Source organism: Pelophylax lessonae (assembly GCF_965119305.1).
Source record: "Pelophylax lessonae genome assembly, chromosome: 3".
NCBI lineage: Eukaryota > Metazoa > Chordata > Amphibia > Anura > Ranidae > Pelophylax > Pelophylax lessonae.
Window position 1 is genome coordinate 604,947,287 of NC_138770.1, and position 14,269 is coordinate 604,961,555.

A 14,269-nucleotide genomic window follows, 5' to 3' on the forward strand; every position below is an offset into this window, starting at 1 on the left:
TGGGAGCATGGTGCTATAGTCCTGCTTCAGTTTAAAACTGGTTACCCTATTTGTCTCTATTTTAGTGAGGCGTATCCCAGTTGTCGAGTGATCGATGTCTACTTGTGCTACAATGTCTCCAAACTAATCTGGATCAACGGAGAGAGGTAATGTATATAAGAAATATACTATAAATCCCTATTTCATGGATTACTTTTTTTCCTAATCAAATGCTTATGTCTTTTAAAAATGAATTAATACCTCTGCATCTCAATTCTCTGCTCTGCCCACACACCCACAAAGGGTCTCATCATGCTAGCCTTGTGTAGTTCTGAGCCCAGATAGCCATTGCACACAATGCAGTTTGATTCACACACTTCTTTAATAATATTTTTGACTGATTTAAACTGCTGTAATCATGTGTAAGCATTTCTGGTACTGATGCAGCTCACAGTCTAGTGTACCAGTGGTACTGATGCAGCTCACAGTCTAGTGTACCAGTGGTACTGATGCAGCTCACAGTCTAGTGTACCAGTGGTACTGATGCAGCTCACAGTCTAGTGTACCAGTGGTACTGATGCAGCTCACAGTCTAGTGTACCAGTGGTACTGATGCAAATCACAGACTAGTATACAGTGGGGGAAAATTAATTATTTGATTCCCCTGCAGATTTTGTAAGCTTGCCCAGTTACAAAGAAATGAAGGTTCTATAATTGTTATCATAAGTGTATTTTAAATGATTGAGACAGAATATCAACTAAAAATCCAATAAAAAAAACACATGATACAAATTTTATAAATTGAGTTGCAGTTCAGTGAGTAAAAAAAGTATTTAATTTCCCTACCAACCAACAATAATTTTGGCTCCCGCGGACTGGCTACAGTATGTGATCATGTAGTACACAGATTAGTCCTGTCAATTTAAGAAGGTGCTCCTAACGACAACTTGTTGTGTATAAAAGACACCGGTCCACAGTTTCTTTCCTCTCTTCAAACCTCCCCATCATGGGCAAGACCACAGAGCTGTCAAAGGACATCAGGGACAAGATTGTAGACCTGCTCAAGGCTGGAATGGGCTACAAGACCATCAGCAAGAAGCTTGGTGAGAAGGAGACAACTGTTAGAGCAATTGTTCACAAATAGAAGAAATACAGAATAACTATCTATTGTCCTCGGTCTGGAGCTCCGTACAGAATTCTGCGTCTTGGTGTAGGGATGATCATGGGAAAAGTGAGGGATCAGCCCAGAACTACACAGGAGGAGCTTGTGAATGATCTCAAGGCAGTTGGGAACACAGTCCCCAAACAAACCATTGATAACACAATGGATTAAAAATCCTGCAGAGCCAGCAAAATTCTCCTCTTCAAGAAATCACATGTACAGGGCCGTCTGAAGTTTGCAAATGAACATCTAAATGATTCAGAGAAGGACTGGGAGAAAGTGCTGTGGTCAGATGAGACCAAAATTTAGCTCTTTGGCATTAACTCGACTTGCTGCTGTGTTTGGAGGAAGGAAATACTGAATATGACCCTAAGAACACAGTCAAGCACCGAGGTGGAAACATTATGCTTTGGGGCTGTTTCTCTGCTAAACGTACAGGATGACTTTGCCTCATTGAGGGGCCAATGGAGGGGATGTATTGTAAAACCTTGAGTGAGAACCTTCTTCCCTCAGGCAGAACACTGGAGATGTATCGTGGATGGGTCTTCCAGCATGACAATGACCCAAAACATAACGCCAAGGAAACAAAGGAGTGGCTCAAGAAGAAGCACATTAAGGTCATGGAGTGGCCTAGCCAGTCTCCAGACCTTAATCCTATTGAAAATTTAACGAGGGAGCTGAAACTTTGAGTTGCCAAGCGACAGCCAAGAAACCCTAAGGATTTAGAGAAGATCTGTAAGGAAGAGTTGACCAAAATTCCTCCTGAGATGTTTGCAAACCTGGTAACCAACTACAAGAAACGTCTTACCTCTGTTCTTGCCAACAAGGGTTTCTCCTCCAAATCATGTTTTTTGCTTGGGAACAAATACTTATTTTACGCACTGAACTTTGGTTGATATTCTGTCTCTATCATTTAAAATACACCTATGATAAGAAATGATAGACCCTTCTTTTCTTTGTAAGTCGGCAAACTTACAAAATCTGCAGGGAATCAAATAATTATCCCCACTGTACTAGTGGTACTGATGCAACTGACAAGCTAATGTACTGGTGGCACTGATGCAGCTCACAGACTAATGTACTGGTGATACTGATCCAACTCACAACCTTTTTTACTGGTGGTACTGATGCAACTCACAACCTAGTGTACTGGTGGTACTGATGTAACTCACAGACTAATGTACAGTACTGGTAGTACTGATGCAACTCACAGACTAGTGTACTAGTGGTACTTACGCAAATCACAGCCTAGTGTACTAGTGGTACTGATACAATTCAGACTGGTGTACTGATGCATCTCACACTCTAGTGTACTAGTGGTACTGATGGAGCTCACAGCCTAGTATACTGGTGATACTGATGCAACTCACATACTAATGTACTAGTGGTGCTGATGCATTTCACAGCCTAGTATACTAGTGGTACTGATGCAGCTCACAACCTAGTGTACTGATGCAATCCAGTATACTGATGGAGCTCACAGCATAGTGTACTAGTTAGGGATGCACCGAAATGAAATTCTTGGCCGAAGCCGAATAATAATGAAATGTTTGGCCGAATACCGAACGCGGTGTTTCGCATTTTTTCCATTTATTTTGCCAATTTTTTGTCCTCTCTCTTGTCCTCTCATGTCTCTCTCTCTCTCTCTTGTCCTCTCATGTCTCTCTCTCTCTCTCTTGTCCTCTCATATCTCTCTCCCTAAATGTTACTGTAGGGAATGGGATTCAGTGCACACTGCAGCCTTGTACCATAGGGTTAATGTTAGTGACACTGTAGGGATTGGGAAGGATGCTGGGAATGGAAATCAGGAAGCATGCAGGCAGCCTTGTAAATTTTAATTGCAGATACAGGGCACTGGGCAGGTCAGGGTTAATGTGGTAACATCAATTACTCAGTGAAAGTCAGTCAGTGTCAGTGTGGACTCGATCAGATTATACAGTGACAGACAGTCTCTCATAGTGGTGGTAGTAGGAGGCTGGAGGTGGACTAGTAGGAGCCTGGAAAGGAGCACAGCCGCATACATACATTACTCACTCGTGCACTGCAGCCCGCCCCACACATTCAGTGAGTCTTACTCTCCTCCCTAGTTTTTTCAATGGCACATTCAGGAAGCCAATCACGCCGTGAGTAGCGGCACAGCGGAACCAATCAGGTGTGCAGGCACGCGTGATTGGTTCGCTGTGCAGCTAATCACGGCGTGATTGGCTTCCTGAATGTGCCATTAAAAAAACTAGGGAAGAGAGTAAGACTCACTGAATGTGTGGGGCGGGCTGCAGTGCACGAGTGAGTAATGTATGTATGCTCACCGCTGAAGTGTCCCGGCTTCCCCTGCCTAACACGGAAGTCTGTGAGTCCTCCTCCGAGTCCCTTCCCCCTGTAAATATCGTGACCTCGGCGATATGAATATCGCCTACGGCCACAGAACGATAGTCTATATCATATCGACTATCGTTCAGCCCTATTGTTCGGCACAAAATTATTCGGCCTTTTGACTTATTCGGCCGAACACCGAAAGTGCTATTTTTTCTATTTTCGGCCGAATAATGTTCGGCCGCCGAATATTCGGTGCATCCCTAGTACTAGTGGTACTGATAAAGCTCACAACCTAGCGTACTAGTCGTACTAATGCAGCTCACAGGCAAACCTAAAATATTACATAAACAGATCTGGCAGGATCAACAGGTAGTTATTGTTATAGGGGGGTACTAAAAAAAAAAAAAAACTGCTGGGTTATTACTAGCAACAACAAGGCACAGACTGCATCCAACATGGTTGCACTACTTTAGGCAACTATAGTGCTACCGACACATCAGCAGTGGCAAAGTCACCTAAGGGAGCCCTTCACTTACTCCAGTGCAATTGCTCCCTTTCTGTGCTGAATCCCGCTCTCTAAGGACAGGGGAGCGCGTGAGTGACATCTTGCTGGCCCTATTAGCAAGGGAGCAGTTTTTTGCAATCCTATTGCTGGTGATTTGTTGCCAGCTTCAAGATTGCTCTTCATCGGCCTTAGTAGTGGAGGCTAAACTCACAAACTAATAGAGTGATTTGTAGCATGAACAACTGACCACCCACTGTATAATTAAAGCCCAATTAATTGTTCAGTTTATATCAGCTAATTGCATTTCCAATGCATAAAAATAAAAGGCGGGTAAAGTTCAAGAAGCCATTGAAAGGCTTCTTCCCTGCTAGCATACTGCAGAGAAGAACCCCTGTTCTTTGTAGGGAAGCAGAAGTCTGACACTCACCCTGCTGAATTGGACCCATAACTCAAGCCAGCAAAGCTCATCCTCGCTGCTGATTTGAGAGTTTTGGATCTGACTCAGCAGAAGTTGTCAGACCTCTACAGAGAGAGCAAGAGTCCTCTGCCGCATTCTGGCAGGGGATAGGCTTCTCCACTCAAAGTTGGCGCTGCTTTCTAAAAGAAACAAACTGAGACGTACACTTTTGTTTGCCTGATTTTAACAAAAGGTTTACTTGGACTTTAAAGGATTTTTCCCATTTCATTCTCAGGAGGAAAGCTGAAAAGAGTCTGGGTTATTACAACGATCTCCTCAACAAAACTGGAGTGCATGCATTAATAAACCCGAAACCCTGTGGGCAGTTCTGCTGCTGTGTGACGCCCGGGTGTGAGAGGGTACGTACAGAGCTTTTATTTTTTTTTATTAAGAAATTAATGTTTTAGATATGGATAGAACCTGGAAAGTTGAACTGCCTACTGACTTATTCTATTTTATTTCTGGAAAAAAGATCAAGCTTTATCCTTTTTACCTACTTCTTTATGCTGCATATAATTTTTACTTGTATTATAGGTAAGATTGTGGAAGGGGAGTTATGGGCCTATTGATACAAAGGATATAGTGGCACCTTCCCCCATATGTAGAAAGTGTGCAAAAAATGAAAAAGGCACAGATAAGCCCACCAAAGTCAGCAGAGCTGTGCCCTTCAAAGGGGGATTTGAGTGTGCCTCTAGAAAATAACTATATATGCATATATCTGTAGGTATCACACACAGAAAAGGATGTAAAAAATGATATAAATTTTATTTAAACATATAATGTAAAAAAGATACACATCAATACATCTACAAAAATCAACAGGGTAGACAGATTTGTACAAAATTATCAAATACGAAAGGTTGCTGGAGCTACGCGTTTCGCAATGGGCGCTTCCTCAGGGTCCAGCATTTGATGTATATAATTTAGAAAATGTATCAATTTTGATTATCTAAGGATACATAATGCATTTATTAAATATATGAACATTGTACTTTTCAACAATAAAAATATCTTTAATATAATCAAACATAGTATTTTTACTCTATTTATTCATTTTTTTAGTCGTTGATAAAAGGTTATTACATCATATATTGTTATGAATTGCATCTCTTATTAAAGAGAAATTCTTTAATTAAGACATAGACGACAGAAATTATAATTCATTCTATCATTCAAATTTCCTATATGTTATCTTAACAGTATATTACAAGGTCAAAAAGGAGACTGAAAGAGTCTCTTAGAAATTGTATGCAGATCTACAAAGAGGATAGAAAACAAAACAAAACAGACAAAAAAAAAAAAAAGGGAGAAAAAAGGGGGAATTGATCCATTAGGTTGTCCAAAAATGGTAAAGAAAATGAATCATCAGGTAGCTCAAAGGGGGGGGCAGGAGAAAGGTGGACCAGTCCGCTGGGCCAAAAATTAGACCAGGGAGTAGTCAACCAACATCAGGGATAGGGCAGGAAGCCAGACAGATGAAAGGTCCTTATCAAAAATATTCAAAATCAAGGAGAAAATGAGGGAATATTCTTACCCTAGTTTGAAGATATAAGTAGATGATGTAGATGCTACTTGTTAGGTTTAAATTCAGATAAGAACGGGGAGTAAATCATAGAGCCTTTGGATTAAAAAATAAAGGAAAGGATCTTTAAATATTTATTCAAATGTGTTGGGATGTATCAGATAAGGGCAAAAAGGAAAGCCATAAGATATGTACTTACCCAAGAGTCCTTTCTAGTGAACTTATTTAAAGTGATGTGTGCAGTATGAAGTAACCAAATTAGTGAGAATAATGTCAATGTTAATATAAAATCCACATATCATTCATAGAATGTAGATAGTAGATCGTGATATGTGCAATGACATATATCAATGGGGCCAGGTATGATATATGAATTCAAGGGTTAAATATAGCAGAGTGCCCAGTGTCCAATGGATATTTATTCCGGATATAAGATCTATAGGGATAAATATTAAGAGGTGCATAGTTACTAGTGAGGTATTTCAAAAGAAAACGGTGTGTAAAGGGTCAATTAGGGATAAGTTGCTTACCAGTTACTCTAACCGTATATATCTGCAAAAGTTCGACAGTCTAGGTGTAGCCCTGCTTGATCTTGTTCCAAAAAACTTACCTTATATACTGTTTTCGTATGGGTAACATCCTCCCCCTCCCCTATGTCTCCCGCCCCCCACATCCGTCCGCCAAAAGCGTCCACGTGTGGACGCCGCGGGAGGATGTTCCCGCAAACCGGAAGTAGTCGTCACTTCCGGTTCTTAAACCGGAAGTGGCGACACATCAACGGAGACCGCACATGGCCAATACCACCAGACTTGCAGGGAGATCCCTAGCGACATCTAGTGGAAAACAAAGGTTAACACATGCAATTATTGCACAGATAAGAGGCATAGATAAAAAAGATCTGTCTCTAATGATGCTCATTCTGACAGAGATGAAAAAAATAGCAAATAATATGTAATGGCAACCTCTTAAATATAATCACTGATTTTCACACTATTATCCTTTATATTGAGACAAGATGCTAATTATTATTATTATTATTATTATTATCAGACAAAGGCTAAATTGATAAAATAGCTCAGCCATGTTATAAGATTTGATTTATGGCCATGTGGATCTCGGTATGCGGGACAATGAACCACATGATGGCTATATCTACATCAATTGGGAAAAAAAAAAAAAACACAAACAAAAAAATAGTATATATTTTAAAGGGAAAAGGGAGGGGAGGGAAGGGGAAGAGGGGGGGAAGAGGGGGGGAATTGAAAAATTCTATTCTGGGTTTAAATAATATTAATCCTCCAGAAAGGGAGCAAAGCTCAAATGTTCATTTAATCCAGGGATCACACAAGCATTTAGGGGAAAGATCCAGCGTGCCTCTCTCTGTAGGATTATGTTATCAAAGGGTCCACCTCTGGGTCCAGGGTGGATTCTTTCTAGAGCAAAGAATTTAAATTTCGGACATTTGTATCTATGTGTTTGAGCTATATGCCTTGCTATTGGGCTTTCCAAATCTCCGCCCTGTGTATATGACACATGGTCCTTGATCCTTTCCCAGAAATGCCGCTTTGTCTTTCCTACATAAAAAGCAGGACATTCACACTTCCAAAGGTAAACAATACCGATGGTTTGACATGTTACAAAATGTTTCAATACAAAGGGGCGACCATTTGGAAGGGTTTGTTGACTTTTATTGGCGATAAATTTACAATATTTACATAGTCCACAGGGAAAAGTCCCATGAGGTAACTTAATACAAGGGTCCGTCTTTCTGTCTCTCTGATAGTGACTAGCTGTCTTCATGTCTTTAATGGATTTGTTTCTCCTGAATATCATGTTCGGTTTGGTATCTACAAACTTGCTGAGGATATTATCCTCCGCCAACAGATGCCAATGTTTGGCTATGATATTTCTCAATTGTTTCGATTGTGAACAGTATCTAGTGATCATTCTGGTTTTATTTGGGGAACTGGTAGGTTCTCCCTGAAAGAGGAGGAGATCTCTCGGACTATCCCTTGCCTTTTTATATGCTCTCTTTGTACTTTTTCTACTATATCCTCTCTGTAGGAATCTTTCTTGCAATTGTAAAGCTTCATGTTCAAATTTAGTATCTTCCGAACAGTTCCTACGAATCCTGTAATATTGACCTACTGGTATTCCTTGAATTACATGTCTGGGGTGACTACTATTGGCATGTAGTAATGCGTTTGTAGCGGTTGGTTTCCTATAAAGTGTGGTGGCTAATATATTTTCCGGATTTCTATAAATCTCAAGATCTAAAAATGAGATCTTAAACTTATCGTAAACGTATGTAAAGTGCAAGTTAAAGTCATTTATGTTTAGCCTTTCCACAAATTCTTTTAGGGTGTCAAGAGGACCCGACCACAAGACGAAGATATCGTCAATGTATCTTTTCCATATTTCTATGTGTTCAAGAAAACAAGACATAGATTCCCGAGAGAAAAGCCAACGTTCCCACCCCCCCAGGTACAGGTTTGCGTAGGATGGGGCACACTTGGTCCCCATCGCTGCTCCCTGTACCTGGAGGTAGTGGGAACCGTCGAATACAAACACATTATGTGTTAAGATGAAAAAAAGTAAATCTAGGACAAATTTATTTAGTCGTCTGTGGTCGAGTCCTCTTTCGTTTAGAAATAGTTCCACGATTTCCACACCCCGAATGTGCGGTATATTCGAGTACAATGACTCGACGTCTATTGACACTAAAAATGTGTCTTCTTGAATCTGGACTCCTTCAATTGTTAGCAACATATGCATAGTGTCTTTTAAATATGAAGGTAAGGACTCCACATGTGGGCGCAAATATGCATCCACATATGAGCTTGCATTCTGTGTGAGACTATTTATGCCTGATACTATGGGATGGCCGGGAGGGTCTGTATGATTTTTATGCATTTTTGGAAGTGCATAAAATGTAGGTGTTGTAGGTTCTTTAATGATCAAAAATTCCATCAGATCTTTGGTTATAATTCCCCATTGGTGATATTGGTTTAGGAGTTTCAAAAATTCTCTTTGATTTTTTTAGTAATTCTAAACTGCTTACTCTTGAATACCAGGCTCTATTATCAAGGATTTTAATGCACATTTCTGTGTATTGTATTTGATTCAAAATTACAACATTTCCGCCTTTATCTGCGGCCTTGATTACAATTTCTTTGCGTTGTTGCAGATCTCGTAGAGCCTGGTATTCAGTTTCAGACAGGTTACTAGGGTTCTTTTGTATGTTCAATTGTTTAATGTCCCTTGTTACCATATCAATGAAAAGGTCAACTTTTGGATTTGTTTGACTAGGGAACCGTTTTGACTTTTTTTTGAACATTTGTGGCAGTTGTTGTTCTGTGACTTCTTCCGAGGTCGAGGGTGGGTCGGGTCCAGTGTCGATTGGGCCCGACTCATCCTCAAGCTCGGTCAGAATTTTAAGCATCTTGTAATCCTTTTTAGACCAGTCCCGCCACGTTTGAAGGAGACCTCCCAGTGGGGCCTCTTTTTGCTTAATCTCAGGGCCTTCAATAAGGCTCCTGAAATTAAGTTTTTGTGCGAAAAGATTAATGTCTTTTACAAATTCAAAACGATCCAGATCTTTTGATGGACAAAAGTTTAATCCTAGTTCAAGTAATTTGATCTCCTCCTCTTTCAGTTGGACACCAGAAATATTAATAACCTGCAAAGAGTTTATATCTTGGTTTGATTTGCTTCGTCTATTGTGGGTATTTTGAGGGGGCCTAGCAGGCCTAATGTCATTTGTTCTAAAAAAGCACTATCTTGGATATTGGACTGATTTTTCTTTGGAATGGTGCCACAGTGTGTCCCCTGAGCACTTGATGATAACGTGCCCAGTGGTCCAACTGTTGGACTAGCTACTGTTTGATTAGAGATTTTGGGTCCTAATTTTGGGGCCTTCGCTGTATGTACAGTTTGTGAACTTTGTTGTGTTCCTATCGTAATATCTCTTTCCTTTATTGTAATATCTCTTTCCTCTATTGCAAAGAATAGATTATAAAAAATTCTGAATTTGCTATAGAGATCAAGTAGAAATTGTATGTTCAGATAAATTTCCTGTGTGCTTTCCAATTTCTTTTCTTTCTCTCTTCCCCCCTCCCCTCCCCTCTCCCCCCCTTTTTTTTTTTTTTTTTTCTCTTTGGGTCTGTCTTTTTGTCTCTCTGATAGTGACCAATGGCTGACTACCTGGGAAATCTCTGGTCAAACTACATGTTACAAATACAAACAGAAATTCGTGGTTCAAATAAGGAAGACTCCGAAATATCGCAAATAACAACCCGCCTAAGACAACTTTTGATCCGTAAGACAACCTTTTTTTGGCATACCGCCTATTTCCAACAGTATATAGAAACAAAAATCATCCCGATTGGGCTTCGTATTCAGATATTCCCAACCATTCACTCAGTATCTTCTAAGCTAAAAAACAAATGGGAAGATAATCTAACACGATGTTCAATTGAAATGATGAAAATCTTAAAAGAATATTATGAGGCAGAGGCACTGATATTGGATAAAGAAATAGTAGAAATAGTCAATCAACTAGCAACATTTCAAAATAAACCTATCTTTAAAGAGAAAAATCTTGAAATCAAACTTGCTGTAGAAAAATACAGTGGAGAAATTATTAAAAGAAAAGATAAAAAGATGAATCGAGATCAGGTTGCCTTTAGGACAGGGAGAGCCTATAAATGGGAAAGAAATATGAATAAAACTTATAGACCTAGACCACAACCTGAACAAAATAGAGAAGATGGCAACTGGTCAGATTCATCAGCGACATCTTCCACCTCTTCAAACTTTTGGAGCGCTCGTCAGGATAGATCGAGCCGCATAAGACAGGATAAAAGAAAAGATTAGGAAAGAGATATTACGATAGGAACACAACAAAGTTCACAAACTGTACATACAGCGAAGGCCCCAAAATTAGGACCCAAAATCTCTAATCAAACAGTAGCTAGTCCAACAGTTGGACCACTGGGCACATTATCATCAAGTGCTCAGGGGACACACTGTGGCACCATTCCAAAGAAAAATCAGTCCAATATCCAAGATAGTGCTTTTTTAGAACAAATGACATTAGGCCTGCTAGGCCCCCTCAAAATACCCACAATAGACGAAGCAAATCAAACCAAGATATAAACTCTTTGCAGGTTATTAATATTTCTGGTGTCCAACTGAAAGAGGAGGAGATCAAATTACTTGAACTAGGATTAAACTTTTGTCCATCAAAAGATCTGGATCGTTTTGAATTTGTAAAAGACATTAATCTTTTCGCACGAAAACTTAATTTCAGGAGCCTTATTGAAGGCCCTGAGATTAAGCAAAAAGAGGCCCCACTGGGAGGTCTCCTTCAAACGTGGCGGGACTGGTCTAAAAAGGATTACAAGATGCTTAAAATTCTGACCGAGCTTGAGGATGAGTCGGGCCCAATCGACACTGGACCCGACCCACCCTCGACCTCGGAAGAAGTCACAGAACAACAACTGCCACAAATGTTCAAAAAAAAGTCAAAACGGTTCCCTAGTCAAACAAATCCAAAAGTTGACCTTTTCATTGATATGGTAACAAGGGACATTAAACAATTGAACATACAAAAGAACCCTAGTAACCTGTCTGAAACTGAATACCAGGCTCTACGAGATCTGCAACAACGCAAAGAATTGTAATCAAGGCCGCAGATAAAGGCGGAAATGTTGTAATTTTGAATCAAATACAATACACAGAAATGTGCATTAAAATCCTTGATAATAGAGCCTGGTATTCAAGAGTAAGCAGTTTAGAATTACTAAAAAATCAAAGAGAATTTTTGAAACTCCTAAACCAATATCACCAATGGGGAATTATAACCAAAGATCTGATGGAATTTTTGATCATTAAAGAACCTACAACACCTACATTTTATGCACTTCCAAAAATGCATAAAAATCATACAGACCCTCCCGGCCGTCCCATAGTATCAGGCATAAATAGTCTCACACAGAATGCAAGCTCATATGTGGATGCATATTTGCACCCACATGTGGAGTCCTTACCTTCATATTTAAAAGACACTATGCATATGTTGCTAACAATTGAAGGAGTCCAGATTCAAGAAGACACATATTTAGTGTCAATAGACGTCGAGTCATTGTACTCGAATATACCGCACATTCGGGGTGTGGAAATCGTGGAACTATTTCTAAACGAAAGAGGACTCGACCACAGACGACTAAATAAATTTGTCCTAGATTTACTTTTTTTCATCTTAACACATAATGTGTTTGTATTCGACGGTTCCCACTACCTCCAGGTACAGGGAGTAGCGATGGGGACCAAGTGTGCCCCATCCTACGCAAACCTGTACCTGGGGGGGTGGGAACGTTGGCTTTTCTCTATCGCTCATTGACAGACGTAGTCTTCTTGATTCTCAAGAGCTGGGTTATGTTGTCTCCGCAGGAGTAGGACTAGGCAGAAAGACAAAACGTTCTGGCTCCACCCTAGGGGCAGTCCCTGAGGGTATATCCTCCCTCTCTCTGCTACAGGGAATTTCATCCAGGGGGTGCGACACCTGGCTCTGCCAGTGCACGCGCCGTTACCATCCTGGGATCTTAATTTGGTGCTGTCGGTTCTTCAGACACCTCCCTTTGAAAATATCAGGGAGATTCCCTTGCTTACTTTATCCCAGAAGGTGGTCTTCTTGGTGGCTATCACTTCTGCACGCAGGGTGTCAGAACTGGCTGCATTATCCTGTTGTTCCCCAGATCTGGTGGTTCATAGGGATAAGGTTGTTCTTCATCCGAATCCATCCTTCCTTCTAAGGTGGTTTCAAAGTTTCATTGATTAAGGACAGTGTATTGTCCTTCCTATGTCCTTAGCCCAATCATCCTCGAGAATTTGCATGGCATTCCTTGGATGTAGTTCGGGCGATCAGGATATACTTGAATACTACGGATTCAATTTGTAAGACGGATTCACTGTTTGTGATCACGGATGGCCCTAAGAAGGGGTTGCCTGTTCTGCTGCGACCATCTTTAGATGGATCAGACAGACGGTGGTATAGGCTTATTTTATCTAAGGGTCGGGATCCCCCGTTCCCTGTTAAGGCGCATTCTACTCGGGCGCTTAGAGTTTCCTGGACCTTCCGCCATCAGGCGTCAGTGGTTCAGGCTTTCAAGGCGACTGTTTAGTAGTCGGTTCATACCTTTACAATATTGTATAAGGTTTATGTGATGGCATCGTCGGATGCCTCTTCTGGCTGCAAGGTTCCTGCAGGCCACTGTTTGAGGAGACTGTTGGTCTACCTCGAGGATTTGTGGGGTAGGTCTCATCTGTTTACTCGATGAGTCCTTTGATACTTCTGGTTGGCTCCGGTTGGGCCTTCTAGATTGGATTTTGATTCTGTCAATCCCACCCCTCATTTTTGTGGCACTGCTTCTGGATGTCCCAGCTCTTGAGAATCAAGAAGACTACGTCTGTCAATGAGCGATAGAGAAAAATGGATTTTTGTAAGATCTTACCGTAAAATCCTTTTCTCTTAAGCTCATTGACAGACGTAGTACCCGCCCCTCTATCATTGAGTTGGGTTGGGTTAAATTCTCTGTACTGCTTTAAAACAGAACTGATTCCCTGTAGCAGAGAGAGGGAGGATATACCCTCAGGGACTGCCCCTAGGGTGGAGCCAGAACGTTTTGTCTTTCTGCCTAGTCCTACTCCTGCGGAGACAACATAACCCAGCTCTTGAGAATCAAGAAGACTACGTCTGTCAATGAGCTTAAGAGAAAAGGATTTTACGGTAAGATCTTACAAAAATCCATTTTTCTCTCGGGAATCTATGTCTTGTTTTCTTGAACACATAGAAATATGGAAAAGATACATTGACGATATCTTCGTCTTGTGGTCGGGTCCTCTTGACACCCTAAAAGAATTTGTGGAAAGGCCAAACATAAATGACTTTAACTTGCACTTTACATACGTTTACGATAAGTTTAAGATCTCATTTTTAGATCTTGAGATTTATAGAAATCCGGAAAATATATTAGCCACCACACTTTATAGGAAACCAACCGCTACAAACGCATTACTACATGCCAATAGTAGTCACCCCAGACATGTAATTCAAGGAATACCAGTAGGTCAATATTACAAGATTCGTAGGAACTGTTCGGAAGATACTAAATTTGAACATGAAGCTTTACAATTGCAAGAAAGATTCCTACAGAGAGGATATAGTAGAAAAGGTACAAAGAGAGCATATAAAAAGGCAAGGGATAGTCCGAGAGATCTCCTCCTCTTTCAGGGAGAACCTACCAGTTCCCCAAATAAAACCAGAATGATC

The 14,269-nt window shown here is 40.6% G+C and overlaps 1 protein-coding gene across 1 annotated transcript in view; it reads left to right on the plus strand.

Annotated features, from left to right (window-relative positions):
• TMEM63A (transmembrane protein 63A) overlaps positions 1-14,269 on the plus strand; it is a 129,301-nt gene that overhangs the window by 73,683 nt on the left and 41,349 nt on the right. Inside the window, exons 10-11 of the mRNA XM_082252075.1 lie at positions 66-146; positions 4,651-4,774. Of these exons, the coding sequence (XP_082108201.1) occupies positions 66-146; positions 4,651-4,774 (205 nt within the window). The remainder of the gene's footprint in view (positions 1-65; positions 147-4,650; positions 4,775-14,269) is intronic.